At 47.9% G+C, this 13,657-nt stretch overlaps 1 protein-coding gene across 1 annotated transcript in view; it reads right to left on the bottom strand.

Moving 5' to 3' along the window:
• Positions 1 to 6,264: 6,264 nt before the first annotated feature.
• Positions 6,265 to 13,657, bottom strand: part of PNPLA1 (patatin like domain 1, omega-hydroxyceramide transacylase) — a gene marked incomplete at both ends in the record, with an annotated part of 35,503 nt that continues 28,110 nt past the window's right edge. The window contains 3 exons of the mRNA XM_080937736.1: positions 6,265 to 6,394; positions 7,439 to 7,561; positions 9,094 to 9,178. Coding sequence (XP_080793862.1) covers positions 6,265 to 6,394; positions 7,439 to 7,561; positions 9,094 to 9,178 — 338 coding nt within the window. The remainder of the gene's footprint in view (positions 6,395 to 7,438; positions 7,562 to 9,093; positions 9,179 to 13,657) is intronic.

Below are 13,657 nucleotides of genomic sequence, written 5' to 3'. Positions count from 1 at the left end.
ATTTCCTGGGAACTCTGTAGACCCCAGCAGGAGCCTGGGATAACCTATAGATGGGAGGGAGGGGCGACCTCTGACCTTTGGGAATCCTGTTAGCCTTTATGAAGATCCTGAAAGTTATCTAGTGTTATAACTATAATTATTTTATTGTATCGAGGAAAGGCCTCAACCAGCCACTGTGGCTCAAACCAGTCCCAGGCTCTCAGGTACTGAGACTACCAACCATTCTGTGCCACCACACCTGGGCTACTTTGTTGCAGTCACAGCTGCGTGGATTTCAGAATGTCTGCACAGATGTGTACTGCTCCCAGAGCCTCTTGCCCTAAGACATGCTGTCTCTATCCCGTCTGTCCTGGCTGGTTGTGTATCAACTTGGCAGGCTCATGAGAGGCTCATGGCAGGATGGGCTGGGCGGTAGAATGAGAGTAGGGAGGTGGGGGCCAGTCTCAACTTTCAGAAAATTCAACTAAAATCGACCATTTACTTATATTTTTTTCCCCAATGGCATCAAGGTAGTCTTTAATTGGCACTTGGTGATCTCCGGGTAAATTTATTTTAGGCACTGTTCTGGGAGTGTGGCATGCACGTGCAAGAGCTAAAGTTTTGAATGGCTTTTTAAGAAATTTTACGTGCATTGGTGCTTTGCCTGCAGGTGTGTCTGTGTGTGGGTGTCAGACTCCTGGAACGAGAGTTATAGGCAGTTGCTGTCGTGTAGATGCTGGGAATTGAATCTGGGACCTCTGGAAGAGCAACCAGTGCTCCTAGCCATCTCTCCAGCCCTAGGAACTAAGTTTTAAGACCAGGGTCAGGAGCCTTTTGTACATAGTTTATTTTTATTATTAAGTCTTATACATAGTTCAGGTTAGCCACCACACCCAACTGTACATAGTTTCTTTTATTTATATAAAGATTTTGTTTTTATTTTAGTTTATGTGGGTTTGTATATGTGAGTGCAGTACCCACAGGAGCCAGAAGAGGGCACTGTATCTCATGGCGCTGGAGTTGCAGACAGTTGTGAGCGCCTGACATGGAACTGGGCTTGCTTTACCACTGAGTGCTCTCTCCAAACATTAGACATTGTTTCTTATCTTTAACAATAACTATTCAGGCAATAGAATATTTGTTATGAGTTCCTGGTGCTGGCATCCAAGTCTGGTTTTTGTACTCTGTTGTTTGAACCAATAAAGACACTGACTCAAAGTGTAAACTGGATCTTTTCATTTTGGGAAAGTAGATGACCACCCCCTTGCTCTACCCAATGGAAACAAAATGGCTGCTCCCTTGTTCCATCCACTAGAAAGCAAGATGGCCACCACCAGGCCCCCATCCAAAACAGTCAGAGCCTACTTGTAGTGGCGCCAGCCTCCCTGTCCTCTCTGGGTTCTTTCTGGCCCATCCTTGGAGTAACACTGTGCTGACCCTGTAACAAAAGGGATCTTAGGTTGGGTGATCATGAGCTCCGGGCTTCCCATCCACTCCCAGGCTGGCTATAAAAGAGCAGACTCCCAGGTCGCGGATCCTCCGACCTCAAAGTGCGGGTTCTCTGCACCTCCCGGGAAAGGCGACACCCCAAATCACTCACGAGAAACGGTCTTGATGCAAACTGCAAGAGGATTTTTATTCCAAGCGCACTTGAGGCCCACAACCTGTACGCCATGTTGGAGTAGAGGGCTGCGGACCACGAGGGCAGAATCGGAACATATTTTATATGGCTCACAACAAAGCCCGCGAATCATGGCAAAGCCCGCGAATCACAAACCAATCATTTCATAGCAACAGCCTGTGAGTTACAACCAATCATTGCAAAACCTGTGAATCACAAACCAATCATTTCCCTATAGTCTCAGAGGTCTGTATTTCTGTGGTCTCCTGGGTGGGGGTGGCAAAGACGGTTAGAAGTCACTAGGGCGGTGGGGGGGGGGGTTCTTAGGCGTGGGGTTAAGGCTCCCTTAGCTTGAGGTCCTTGGAGGGGTTAGGCTATATTTTTTATTCTTTCAGCTGGTGATGTCAGGAGTGAGGTATTACTGTCCTAACCTGACTCTGGAGGCACAGAGAGGCTGTGTCAGCCATCTTTCTGATTACTCCGTGAAGCCGACTTAGCACAGATGTGGATATCGGGCTTTATCTGCTGTGTGTCTAAATGGGAAAGTGAGGACAGGGGTGAGGGGAAGTTTATTGTAGATATGAGCGACAGAGCAGCCAGAGGCATGGCCAGCAGAAATGACTGGGGCCATGAGATGGGGGTGAGGATCAAGAGATGAAGAAGGGGGGTGGACCAAAAGAGAAGCCACAGATCAAGCGGTCATGTAGTCAAAATGGCTGGTTATACAGGAATTGGAGAATCTGTGGAGAGGGGAGTAAAGCTCGGGGATTGGAGAGATTGAGGGTAGGGGCAGGGTATGCCAATCAAGATGATTCTGTAACAGGTACTTATAATATGGATGGACAGAGACTGGCAGCCAGAGTCAACCTTGGTGTGTTAAATAGGTACCTCAGTTAGCCATTTGTCCCAGGTTTCTTTGAGGCCTAACAATATCCAGTTTGAGTTCACGCTGGGCTGTAAGGGTTCACGATTCGATGAAGAATGATACCCCGGACCCAATATAGTAAACACAAAGGGTGTTTTATTCTGCGGAAGTCCAGCATGCTGGGGGCTCCCGTTACCAAGGTACCCAAGTGAGCCTGATTTAAAGCACATTAGGGAATCCGGGGTAGGTGACCTCTATGTCAATCTGTTGGGTAAATCTCTATGGATATTCCATTACTGGGGTGTGGGGGCTGGGAACTTGCTGGGGAGGTCTGGAAACTGTTGCTGACCTGTTGTCCTTGCTCCCAGCCAGGTGGCTGGGATATCCCATTACCTGTGTATGAAGGCTGGAGCCTGGGCTTCCCTGGACTTGCCCAGTTTTAGGCCTAGTCTCTTCACCTGCCAATTTGAAGTCTATTATGGAATCAGTCTAGCCTTTTCAAGCTATGTAAGACCTGGTCCACAAACAGAGATCAGATAAAGGAAGAGCCGGGTAAAGTGGCGCAGGCCTTTGGCACTGGGGAGGCAGAGGCAGGTGGATCTCTGTGAGTTCAAGGCCAGCCTGCTCTACAGAGTTCCAGGTCAGCTAAAACTGCCCACAAATTCCTCATGTTTGAAGACAAAGAGAAAAGGAAAAGAGGAGACTAATAAAAGTTAACAGTTAGCAAACGAAAGCATAGGATGCTCAGCAAGTTAGAATCTCGGGTAAAAGACTGCAATGTCAGGAACAGCTACCAGGAAAACAATTGTTCAGTGTTTCCCTAAGATTTTAGTCAGAAGGTGTCCAGGGTCTTATCTACCAACCCTGGAACTTCTGGAACTCTGTGTTACCTCAAGACAGGGGAAATTAACAGAATCCTAGACAATCAACAAGGGGGTTCTAAAAACAAAACTAAACTAAAAATCAAGGAGTTTCTGGCTCACTGGACAAAGGTGACATTGTTCACAAATGGCTGAGGTGTCTCTTTAAGATATCAAAACGGACCTGGTCAGGTTCTCCCAGCATCCCTCAGTTTCTACCCGTTACAGGGTGTGGCTGGCACAACCCACTCTCTACCCTGAACTCTCTGGTCCAGGAGCTGGGCTGCCCTTCCCCCAGAGGCTCTTCCCTACATAATGCAGACATTTGGTTACCCATCCTTTCTGTACTTGGTTGCCCTCTCTTCCTCCCCCTCCCCCATGAGGCCAAGGCTCTGGGCTCTCCCAGATGTGTCAGCCAGATATGTCTGCCTCTGGCTAATAAATCCTCCAGGTCCTGTCCCGACTGGTCTACGGTACTGGATCAGCCATTTTATTTTATCTTATTTTGTGGATGGGTGAGTGGCACACTTTCTTCAGAGTGGAACAAGCCCTCCTGCCCAATGTCATTGTTTGCAGAGACTGAGAGACTCGGAAGGGTAAACACGTGGTGCCTGCAGTTGTACAGCCTGCCCAGAATCCGGTCCATCTGGGCCCAAGTCTGCTGAGCTTGTGGTCTCTTGGACTGGTTTCACACCAGGTAGTGAGTGCTCCTTTGGACTCAGCCGGGGAGATGCCTACTAACATATCAAAGCGGACCTGCTGGGCTCTCAGCATCCCTCAGTCCCTAACTGGATCTGGAGTCTCCCAGCTGGCATACCCTGGGCCTCTACCCTGAATGCTCTAGCATAGCTGCTGGGCTGCCCTTTCCTCAGCTGTTTTTCCCTATATAATTCAGTCATTTTGGCTATGTGTTTATTTTACCCTTTTACATTTGGGCCTCTTGGCTCCTGGTTCTCCCCTCTCCATTTCTCCTCACATGGCCCACCTCAGGATCATGTTCACTCTAGACTCTCCCAGATGCCTCTGGCTGGTTTCTCCCAGATGTCTGCAACAAACCTTCTGCTCCTCCATACCTAAAAGCAGTCACATCCTCTTAATTTTTTTCATTTGGTGTTCTCATGGATTCTGCAACAATTCTGCCAAAGACTTAAAGTGCAAGGGCTAAAGTTATGTTTTACATTTTAATTACTGTGGTTAAGAAATCTGTAGAACAAAAATGTTTTTAACCAGAAAGCCCCCACTTGCTCAGGGACAGATAACTTCCAGAAATGCTGGGAGATGTCTTTCATGTAAGATAACTAGCCACTTGTTTTTACTTCTGTAGACATGCTTGCTTGCCTCAACTACACAGAATGTGCTTGACCACATGTAGGTGGGAGGTACATAGACAGGAAGTACAGTCGGGATGTATGCTTGCCCCAGACTGGACAAAAGCAGAATTGTGTCCCTCTTCACGGATAGGCAGTGAATGGTATGGTTTGATGTCTGTCTGTCCATCTAGAGCGGAATGGTGGGAGGGCATCAAGGCTGGAAGCATAAGACTCTTCAGACCAAGAAACCCAAACTTGGGGAAGTAGAGGTTCTGCAGCACTGGATATCTGAAGGCACCCCTGGTCGAAACAGGCCTCAGGTGGGAGTCTGGACGTAGGTTCCAGATCACTGGGGTCTCTCCTGCTCCAGCCTAGGAGTTCTGTCTACCCACTCCCTAAGAAAGGACAAAGAGTTGTCATTTTGAGTGACCCTTACCTAGGACATCCCTTGCCACCCAGACTTTCTTCCCAGCATTCTCTCTGTTGCACTTGATCAAAACCAGGGTTATAGAATTGTTCTAGTTTAGGGGTTCACTTTACTATCCCAGAGTCCTTACCTGCTCTGCAAAGGGGATTCCTCATTGGGAAGTGATTTTTTTTTTAATGTTTGAAATATTATGAGAGATTAATTGGTTCTTGTTTTTCCAGAAGGGTGGGGTGGCCTGACTGCTCAGTTCAGTTGTGTGGTTACTGTTCCATGCCAGCTGTGGATGCAGGTGGGTGGTGGACATTTGAGTACTATCTGAAAGTTATCCATACAATGCTTTTTTTTTTTTTGGTTTTTGTTCTGTTTTTGTTTTAATTTTTTAAGGCAGGGTTTCTCTGTGTAGCCTGGGCCATCCTGAAACTCATTCTGTAGATCAGGCTGGCCTTCAATTCAAAGAGTCTCGGAGTGGTGGGATAATGCTGTGTGCCAGCACCGCCCAGCTGTGTGGTATCTTAACTAGAGGTTCTCAACCTTCCTAATTCCGTGGCCCTTTAATACAGTTCCCTGTGTTGCGGTGAGCCCCCACCATACACTTATTTTTGTTGCTACTTCGTTACTGTAATTTTGCTGCTGTTATGAATCACAATGCAGCTATCAGATACTCAGGGTATCGGATGTGGTATCGCAAGGGAATTGAGATCCACGGGTCTTAACAAAACCAACGTAAGTTCCGTTCGGCTCTCCTTTTTGTTCTCTTTTAAGGTAGGATCTTGCTGTGTAGCCCTGGCTGTTCTGGAACTTGACATGTAGACCAGGAGGACTTTGAACTCACAGAGATCCCCCTGCCTCTGCCTCTAAAGTGCTGGAGTTAAAGCTATGCAGCACCACCTTATCCCAGTTTGGCTTTGGCTTCTCTCTCTCTCTCTCTCTCTGTGTGTGTGTGTGTGTGTGTGTGTGTGTTTCTCTTTTCCTATTTTGGGGTTTTTGACACAAGGTCTCATAGTGTAGTGTTGGCTATGTTAGCCAGCTTTGAACCCACCACAATCCACCTGCTTCTGTTTCCCCAGATGTGCAGCACCAACACTCCCAGCCGTCCACACAACGGGCCGGTGCTGACCACGGCTGTGCCAGCAAGGGAGGGAAGGCAGAAATGAAACTATATAGTCAGAGTTGCTACATCCCCCAAGACAGGAGAGGCAGGGTCACTCTTGGGTGACATCCAGAGGACATACCTCGGGGCAGCTGTATTCTTGGATCCGGTTGGGATGAGGTTTGTAGGTGACCCAAACTGTCTTAGGGAGTACAGGAAAGTCCAGTGGACAAGGTGCAGACCTACATTCGAGAAGCCAAGGACACATTTGTGAGGGGAAATAAGAGCCAGTATAGTCCCCTGCTGTGTGACCCCAGGGTAGCTAGCCCCTTGCCCTCTCTGAGAAATTACGAGATCCTGCAGAGCCCACCATAGAAGTAATCTTGGCATTTAGACTTGCATGGGTAGGTGTTGTTTTAATTTAAACGTTATGTTTATTTACTTCTATGATAACTACAATTCTTCACTCAGGGCTTCGCAACTGGAGCCAAGGATCGGCAGGTTCTACTGGCTCTTGGGTAACATTATGACTGTGTCGGACACAGGGGTCCCAGAGGGAGCCTTGAACCTTGAACCCTTCAAACGCAGGCAGATCCCTAAACTCATCTGTCCCATGAAACTCTATCCAGGCAATCGTGAGTGGGCAGGAGGGTCCCAGCATCTACTCACAAAGAGGGATTGGTTGACAGCCCAATAAAATACCAGTTAGTTCAGTGGGTAGAGAGACACATGCTTCCAACCCTGCCGGTCTGAGGTCAGACCCTGGGACCCACGAGACAGACCCACAGGTCAGAGATGCCTCCAGAAAATCTGACCTTTGACCTCTCCAACACACACACATGCACAATCAGCAAGTAAATAAACGTCCAGAATGTTTAAAGCAATTTCTGCCAAATGGACAAAAGTATGGTCAAAAGCAACTTCCTGTTTGTACGAGCAAGGGGTCTGCTGGCCAAAGGATGACGTAAGCTGGGTATGGCATCGCCCGTTTATAATTCCAGGACCAGAGAGGTGGGACCAGGAGGGGATCTAGAGTTCAAAGTTAGCTTTAGCTGCACAGTGAGTCTGAGGCTAGCCTGGTCTACATGGTGAGTTCTGGGATAGCCAGGGCTACTCCACTCAAAACAAAACAATTCAACACACAGTTGAGAAGTAGCTAGCAAACCTCCAAGGCCCATGCCACTCTGACACCTGCTGTCTTTTGAAGGCCATTCCCAGGATGGCCTTCCCTGCTGTACCCTCACAGGCTTATGAGCCCGCCTGGCAGAGCAGAGACTTTCACTCACTGAAGTTTGCTAGCTGGCTTCTTCGACCAAGGGCTTCTCTGGAAGCACTCTTTGGTGGCATTTGTCTTCTGTTTCCTCTTGAACATCTTTTTCTCTCTGTTTGAATCCGCAGCAGGGCTCTCCCTGGGCAAAGAGACAAAGGAGGTGCTTGAACAGTGTCTGAAACCACCAGAGCCCTGCCCCAGCTCAGCAGACCCAGCGGCCCTGGCTGAGGTTGATGTTCTCCAGTTCAGGTCTGATAACCGTTAACTATTTATCCAGCCAAGGAGACAAACAAAGCCCAAACTTATACCTACTAAATATAGCCACAAAATGACTTAAAAATCACACAAGCAGGAGGCTGGAGAGATGGCTCAGTGGTTAAGAGCACTTAAGAGCACTGACAGCTCTTCCAGAGGTCCTGAGTTCAATTTGCAGCAACCACATGGTGGCTCACAATCATCTGTAATGAGATCTGGTGCCCTCTCCTGGTGTGTCTGAAGAAGGCTACAGTATACTCATATAAATAAAAGTTTTCTTTTTTTAATCACACAAACAATGTATATTCTTTATATATTTTAACCTACCCAAACTGTCAAAGGTTGGGTTTTTTTTTAAGATTATTTATTTATTATATGTAAGTACACTGTAGCTGTCTTGGGTTAGGTGCTCTGCAAGAATAGTTTGTGTTCTTAACCACTGATCCATCTCTCCAGCCATACTGTGTATATTAGAGATAAAATTACATAACTGGGGGAGGGGAGACAGATCCATCTTAATAAAGTTGGCGTGAAGCAAACACAAATGTCTATGGAAGAATGCCCAAGAACGCGATGCCGCACACTATAATCTCAAGACTCGGAAGGCAGAGGCAACCCGGGCTGTGTAGTGAGACCCACATCCAACAGTAAAATTAAAGAACATAATGTTTCAACCCTGCTTTTCTAAAAGACAACGTTGAAGTTGTGGGGGAGGATGGCTGACGTATACAAGACCGCCCTTCTGATCTTTCACGGGCCAATCCAGCTGTTAGCCAGCTAGCAAGGGAGCCTGGGAAATGTAGTTCCCAGCGATCTTCAAGAACTACAGATCTGCAGGTCCTGCAGAGATAATAATGGAGCGTGTACGTTCCACAACCCATACAACTAAGGCATGCTCTCTCGGTTTCTGTTGTGGTCAAACACAGGCAAAGGCACTTAAGGCAGAAAGGGTTTATTTGGCTCACAAATCCGGGTGACGCTCCGTCATTGATAGGAAGTGAAGGCGGCAGGACCCTTCAGCAACTGGTCACACCCACAGTCAGGAGCAGAGAGCACTGAACCATGCTCCCTCTGCTCAGCCCACTGCCTTTTCATTCACTACAAGGTTACAGTGCTGGGGCTAAAGCCACGCACTATCGTGCCGGCTCCAACGGAGACTTTGAGAGTCCTAGTCTACCATTATGGGCTACCTAAGGCTAGGATGGTACAGCTGTTAGACCATTCCAGTTGTGCCTTCACCCAAAATGAGATCCGGGACCTGGAGTGCACATACTCCCACTGTCCTAGATCAGGTTGTCCCCAGTATGTGCTGGTGTGGGGAAGAGGGATATGGTGTCACCTGTGGCCAGGTATGTTCCACATAGCGCCTCACTGCGGGAGAGAGAAGAGGGCACGAAGGACGAAGGAGAAACTTACACCAGCAGAGGCTTGTGGGGGGCTTCCTTCCCGGTACCCGGTGCTGCCGAGCCTGTCAGCTGTGACGAGGCGGGAGACCCTGTAGCTGGAGGAAACACCGGAAGTATAAGGGCAGGTAGCGGTTACTGGGTCATTTCGCAAATTACAATGTTGAGTGTGAGACCTGCGAGGATGCCAGGTGTTGGGGTCCAACACTCCTTTAGTCCTTTACTCCGGAGTCAGAGGCAGGTGGATTTCAGAGTTTGAGGCTAGCCTGGTTTACATCATGAGACATATAGAGGCATTCACCCAATAGCAAGATGCTACTGTTAAGGGAATTTTTTTAGTTTCTTTTTCTTTTCTTTTCTTTTCTTTTTTTCCCCCTCAGTTCTTTGAGACTGGGTTTCTCTGTGTAGCTTTGGCTATCCTGGAAGTCACTCTGTAGCCCAGGCTGGCCTCAAACTCAGAAATCCCCCTGCCTCTGCCTCCTCAGAGCTCACAACCGCCTGTAACTTCAGGGTTTCCAGCGCCCTCTTCTGGCCTCTTTGGTAGCAGACATGGAAGTGAGTGAGGCACAGAAATGAGGGCCGTGCACATGTTCATCAAACAGAAGCTTTCTTTCCCCCAGACAGGATCTTTCTATGTAGCCCTGGCTGTCCTGAATCCCGATCTAGCCTGTGAACACTGGGCTGGTCATGAGCTCAGAGATCTGATTGCTTTTGCCTCGATAAGATTAAAGGCAGGGGCCTGCACATCCAGCAAACACAATTTTTAAAAACAATTTCAATTTTTCAAAATGTTAGGCATATGTGTGTTTTGACTGAATATGTGTGGAGAGCCGCGATAGCATTCGCCATCACAAGACAGCGCTGACTTCCGTTGCGGCAGCCTGGACCCTCTCTGTAATCAAACTGTGTGCGCATGTGCAAGAGTGTGTTCGCGCCAAGTCTTTGCCCACCCCGGGGCGTGCCAGTGAGATCATGAGTAAGCGACCAATTAGATGTGGACACGCAGCTTTGGGGACTATATAAGGGACAGTTCACGGGGCCTCGTGGTCTTCCTCTTCAAGATGCAATAAACGCTTTGCGGCAGAAGGATCCTGGTGTTCCGTGTGCGTTCTTGCTGGCGAGACGATAGCGCGGGACATTTGGTGCCGAAAACCCAGGATAAACGACTCACCATCTCCGGTATTGAGGAGACCCTCCATCCCCGGAGAGGATCCAGAACTACAGGACTAAGGTAAGCTCTGAGAGACATGTTTGGTCTTGACCTCTCCCATCTCTCTCCCTCTGCTGAAGGGGCCGTAGAAGCTTTTATTCTTGTCTTCCTTGCATTGGTTCTTTTTCTTTTGGTTTTGTTAGAAAATGAAGCCTATCGCCCTATGGTAGCGGCAGGACAGGGAGCTCTGGAGGAGTTGCAAGACAGCATGTCAGAAACAGAGCTGAGTGAAAGGCTGTAGCTTGAAAAGAAAACAGGCTTACCTAAGAAACCAGATCCTTCCAAGGCTTCACAGTCTAAGGAAGTGCTAGAGCAGGGAAAGGGCGCCCTGGGAGAGAAATCCAAGGTAGCAGAACAAAAGAAGGACACCCCAGAGGAAAAATCACAAAAGAGAAGGGAAATTAAAAATATTCAAATAAAGAGACAGGAAAAGAAAGATCGGGTCATCGGAAAGAGGAGCCTCTACCCAGTGGAAGATCTAGAGGCCCTAGAAATTGATGATGACGAACTGAGCCCCTCTGAGGAGGAAGACCTTGAGGACGAGGCCGCTCCGCATGAGGCAGAGAGATGCCACCCAGATGACTGGCACGGTAAAAGGGTTAGAGGCACGGGTCTGGGTCATGAAAATATTTATTGGCCATCCTTTCTAACACAAGGGCCAAGCGGCCCCCCGCCTTATAATCCCAGAGTCTTATCAGATTCCTTTCTCTCTAGAGAAGACCATAAGGAAATTTTACAAGCATTCCCCGAGTTTGAGGCTGCTGAAGGGGGGCGCGTTCATGCACCTGTAGAGTATGTGCAAATCAAGGAGCTCGCTGAGTCGGTCCGTAACTATGGCGTCAGCGCTAAGTTTACTATCTCCCAAGTAGAAAGACTCGCTACTATGGCTATGACACCGGGAGACTGGCAAACCACAATAAAAGCGGTCCTCCCCAACATGGGACAATATATGGAATGGAAAGCACTTTGGTATGACGCCATTCAGACACAGGTCAAGGTAAATGCAGTTGCAGAAGGTGATCAGAGAACCTGGACCTTTGATTTGCTGACAGGACAAGGGCAGTATGCAAATAATCAGACCAATTATAATTGGGGTGCATATGCCCAAATATCTGCCGCTGCCGTCAAGGCTTGGAAGGCACTTTCTAAAAAGGGAGGAGGAGAGGGGCATCTAACAAAAATAATTCAGGGTCCTCAAGAGCCTTTCTCTGATTTTGTGGCCAGAATGACAAAAACGGCAGGCAAAATCTTTGGGGACCTGGAACAGGCTATGCCCTTAATAGAACAGTTAGTTTATGAGCAAGCCACTCAGGAGTGTCGAGCGGCCATTACTCCCAGGAAGAGCAAAGGGTTACAAGACTGGCTAAAAATTTGCAGAGAGATTGGAGGGCCGCTCACCAATGCCGGCCTTGCGGCTGCAATAATCCAGAGTACGAGGCGCCTGGGACAAAAAGGCCAGAAGGTCTGTTATAATTGTAGAAAACCTGGGCACTTAAAGAGAGATTGTCAGGCACAACAACAAAAAAGATTACCAGGACTGTGCACACGGTGTAAAAAGGGATATCATTGGGCTACTGAGTGCCGCTCTATAAAAGACCTTCGGGGTCGAGCTCTGCCACCGTTAGTTACCTCAGCAGTCAACAGGCGAGGGTTCCGCTCACTCGGCCTCCCATCTGTGCATCCAACATTCCTAAGGCCCGGCCTGTGAGCTTGATGCATCTTCCTGTTCCATCAATTTGAAAACAAAGAGAACCTTGTTCTGATAAAGAACGATTCTCCCCTAGTGGTGCCCGGGTGGGATCAAATGGTAAGTAAGGCAGTTCTAGAGTTTTGTCGGTTGTAAAAAACTTAGGGAAAACAACTGCATCATGATGGACAGGTATGGGCTTTGGAAAGGCAGACAAAATTGCCCATTTGTATTCTCCCCATATACTAGGAACCCAGATCCAAAGAGGCAATGCGAGGGTTAGAGGTAGTTTCCGAGGACCCCATCTGGGAGTCATTTCCAGGTGTCAAGATCCTTCGTGTCAATCGTTCCGGTAGCCAAAATGGGTTGTTTTCTTCCTGCGGGAAAACACAAACAGCCTTCCTGGTCCAATGTCCTGCGGAAATGACCTAGCAGAACAAGCTACGAGAGTGATTGCAGTTGCCCTGTCCCCCCAATTAGATGTAGCAAAAGAATTTCATAGACAATTTCATGTGACGACTGAAACTTTACGCCGCCGATTCGCTCTGACTAGAAAAGAGGCTAGGGAAATAGTTACCCAATGTCAAAATTGTTGTCAATTCTTGCCTGTACCCCATGTGGGAGTTAATCCACGGGGAATCCGACCACTACAGGTCTGGCAAATGGATGTTACTCATATCCCTTCCTTTGGAAGACTTCAGTATCTGCATGTTTCTATTGATACATGCTCTGGCATCATGTTTGCTACACCTCTAACAGGAGAGAAGGCCTCACATGTAATTCAACATTGCCTCGAGGCGTGGAGTGCTTGGGGTAAACCCAAACTCCTTAAGACAGACAATGGACCAGCTTATACTTCTCAAAAATTTCAACAGTTCTGCCGCCAGATGGATGTGACTCATCTGACTGGTCTCCCGTATAATCCTCAAGGACAGGACATTGTAGAATGTGCCCATCGCACACTCAAATCCTATTTAATTAAACAAAAAGGGGGAGTCGAGGAGGCTCTACCCTCAGTACCAAGAGTAGCTGTTTCCATGGCACTCTTCACCCTTAATTTTTTAAATCTTGATGCCCAAGGCCATACTGCGGCCGAACGTCACTGTTCAGAGCCTGATAGACCAAAAGAGATGGTAAAATGGAAAGATGTTTTGACTGGTCTATGGAAAGGCCCGGATCCTATATTAATAAGATCCAGGGGAGCTGTTTGTGTTTTCCCGCAGGAAGAAGACAACCCATTTTGGCTACCGGAACGATTGACATGAAGGATTTTGATACCTGGAAATGACTCCCGGATGGGGTCCTCGGAAACTACCTCTAACCCTCGCATTGCCTCTTTGGATCTGGGTTCCTAGTATATGGGGAGAATACAAATGGGCAATTTTGTCTGCCTTTCCAAAGCCCATACCTGTCCATCATGATGCAGTTGTTTTCCCTAAGTTTTTTTACAACCGACAAAACTCTAGAACTGCCTTACTTACCATTTGATCCCACCCGGGCACCACTAGGGGAGAATCGTTCTTTATCAGAACAAGGTTCTCTTTGTTTTCAAATTGATGGAACAGGAAGATGCATCAAGCTCACAGGCCGGGCCTTAGGAATATTTGATGCACAGACGGGAGGCCGAGTGAGGCTGACCCAGGACATTAGTAACCCAGAAATAACAATTACAAACATGAC

The sequence above is a fragment of the Micromys minutus genome, assembly GCF_963924665.1.
Source record: "Micromys minutus genome assembly, chromosome: 25".
NCBI lineage: Eukaryota > Metazoa > Chordata > Mammalia > Rodentia > Muridae > Micromys > Micromys minutus.
The sequence above is the reverse complement of the archived record's forward strand: the minus strand, read 5'-3'. Positions and strand labels throughout refer to the sequence as shown.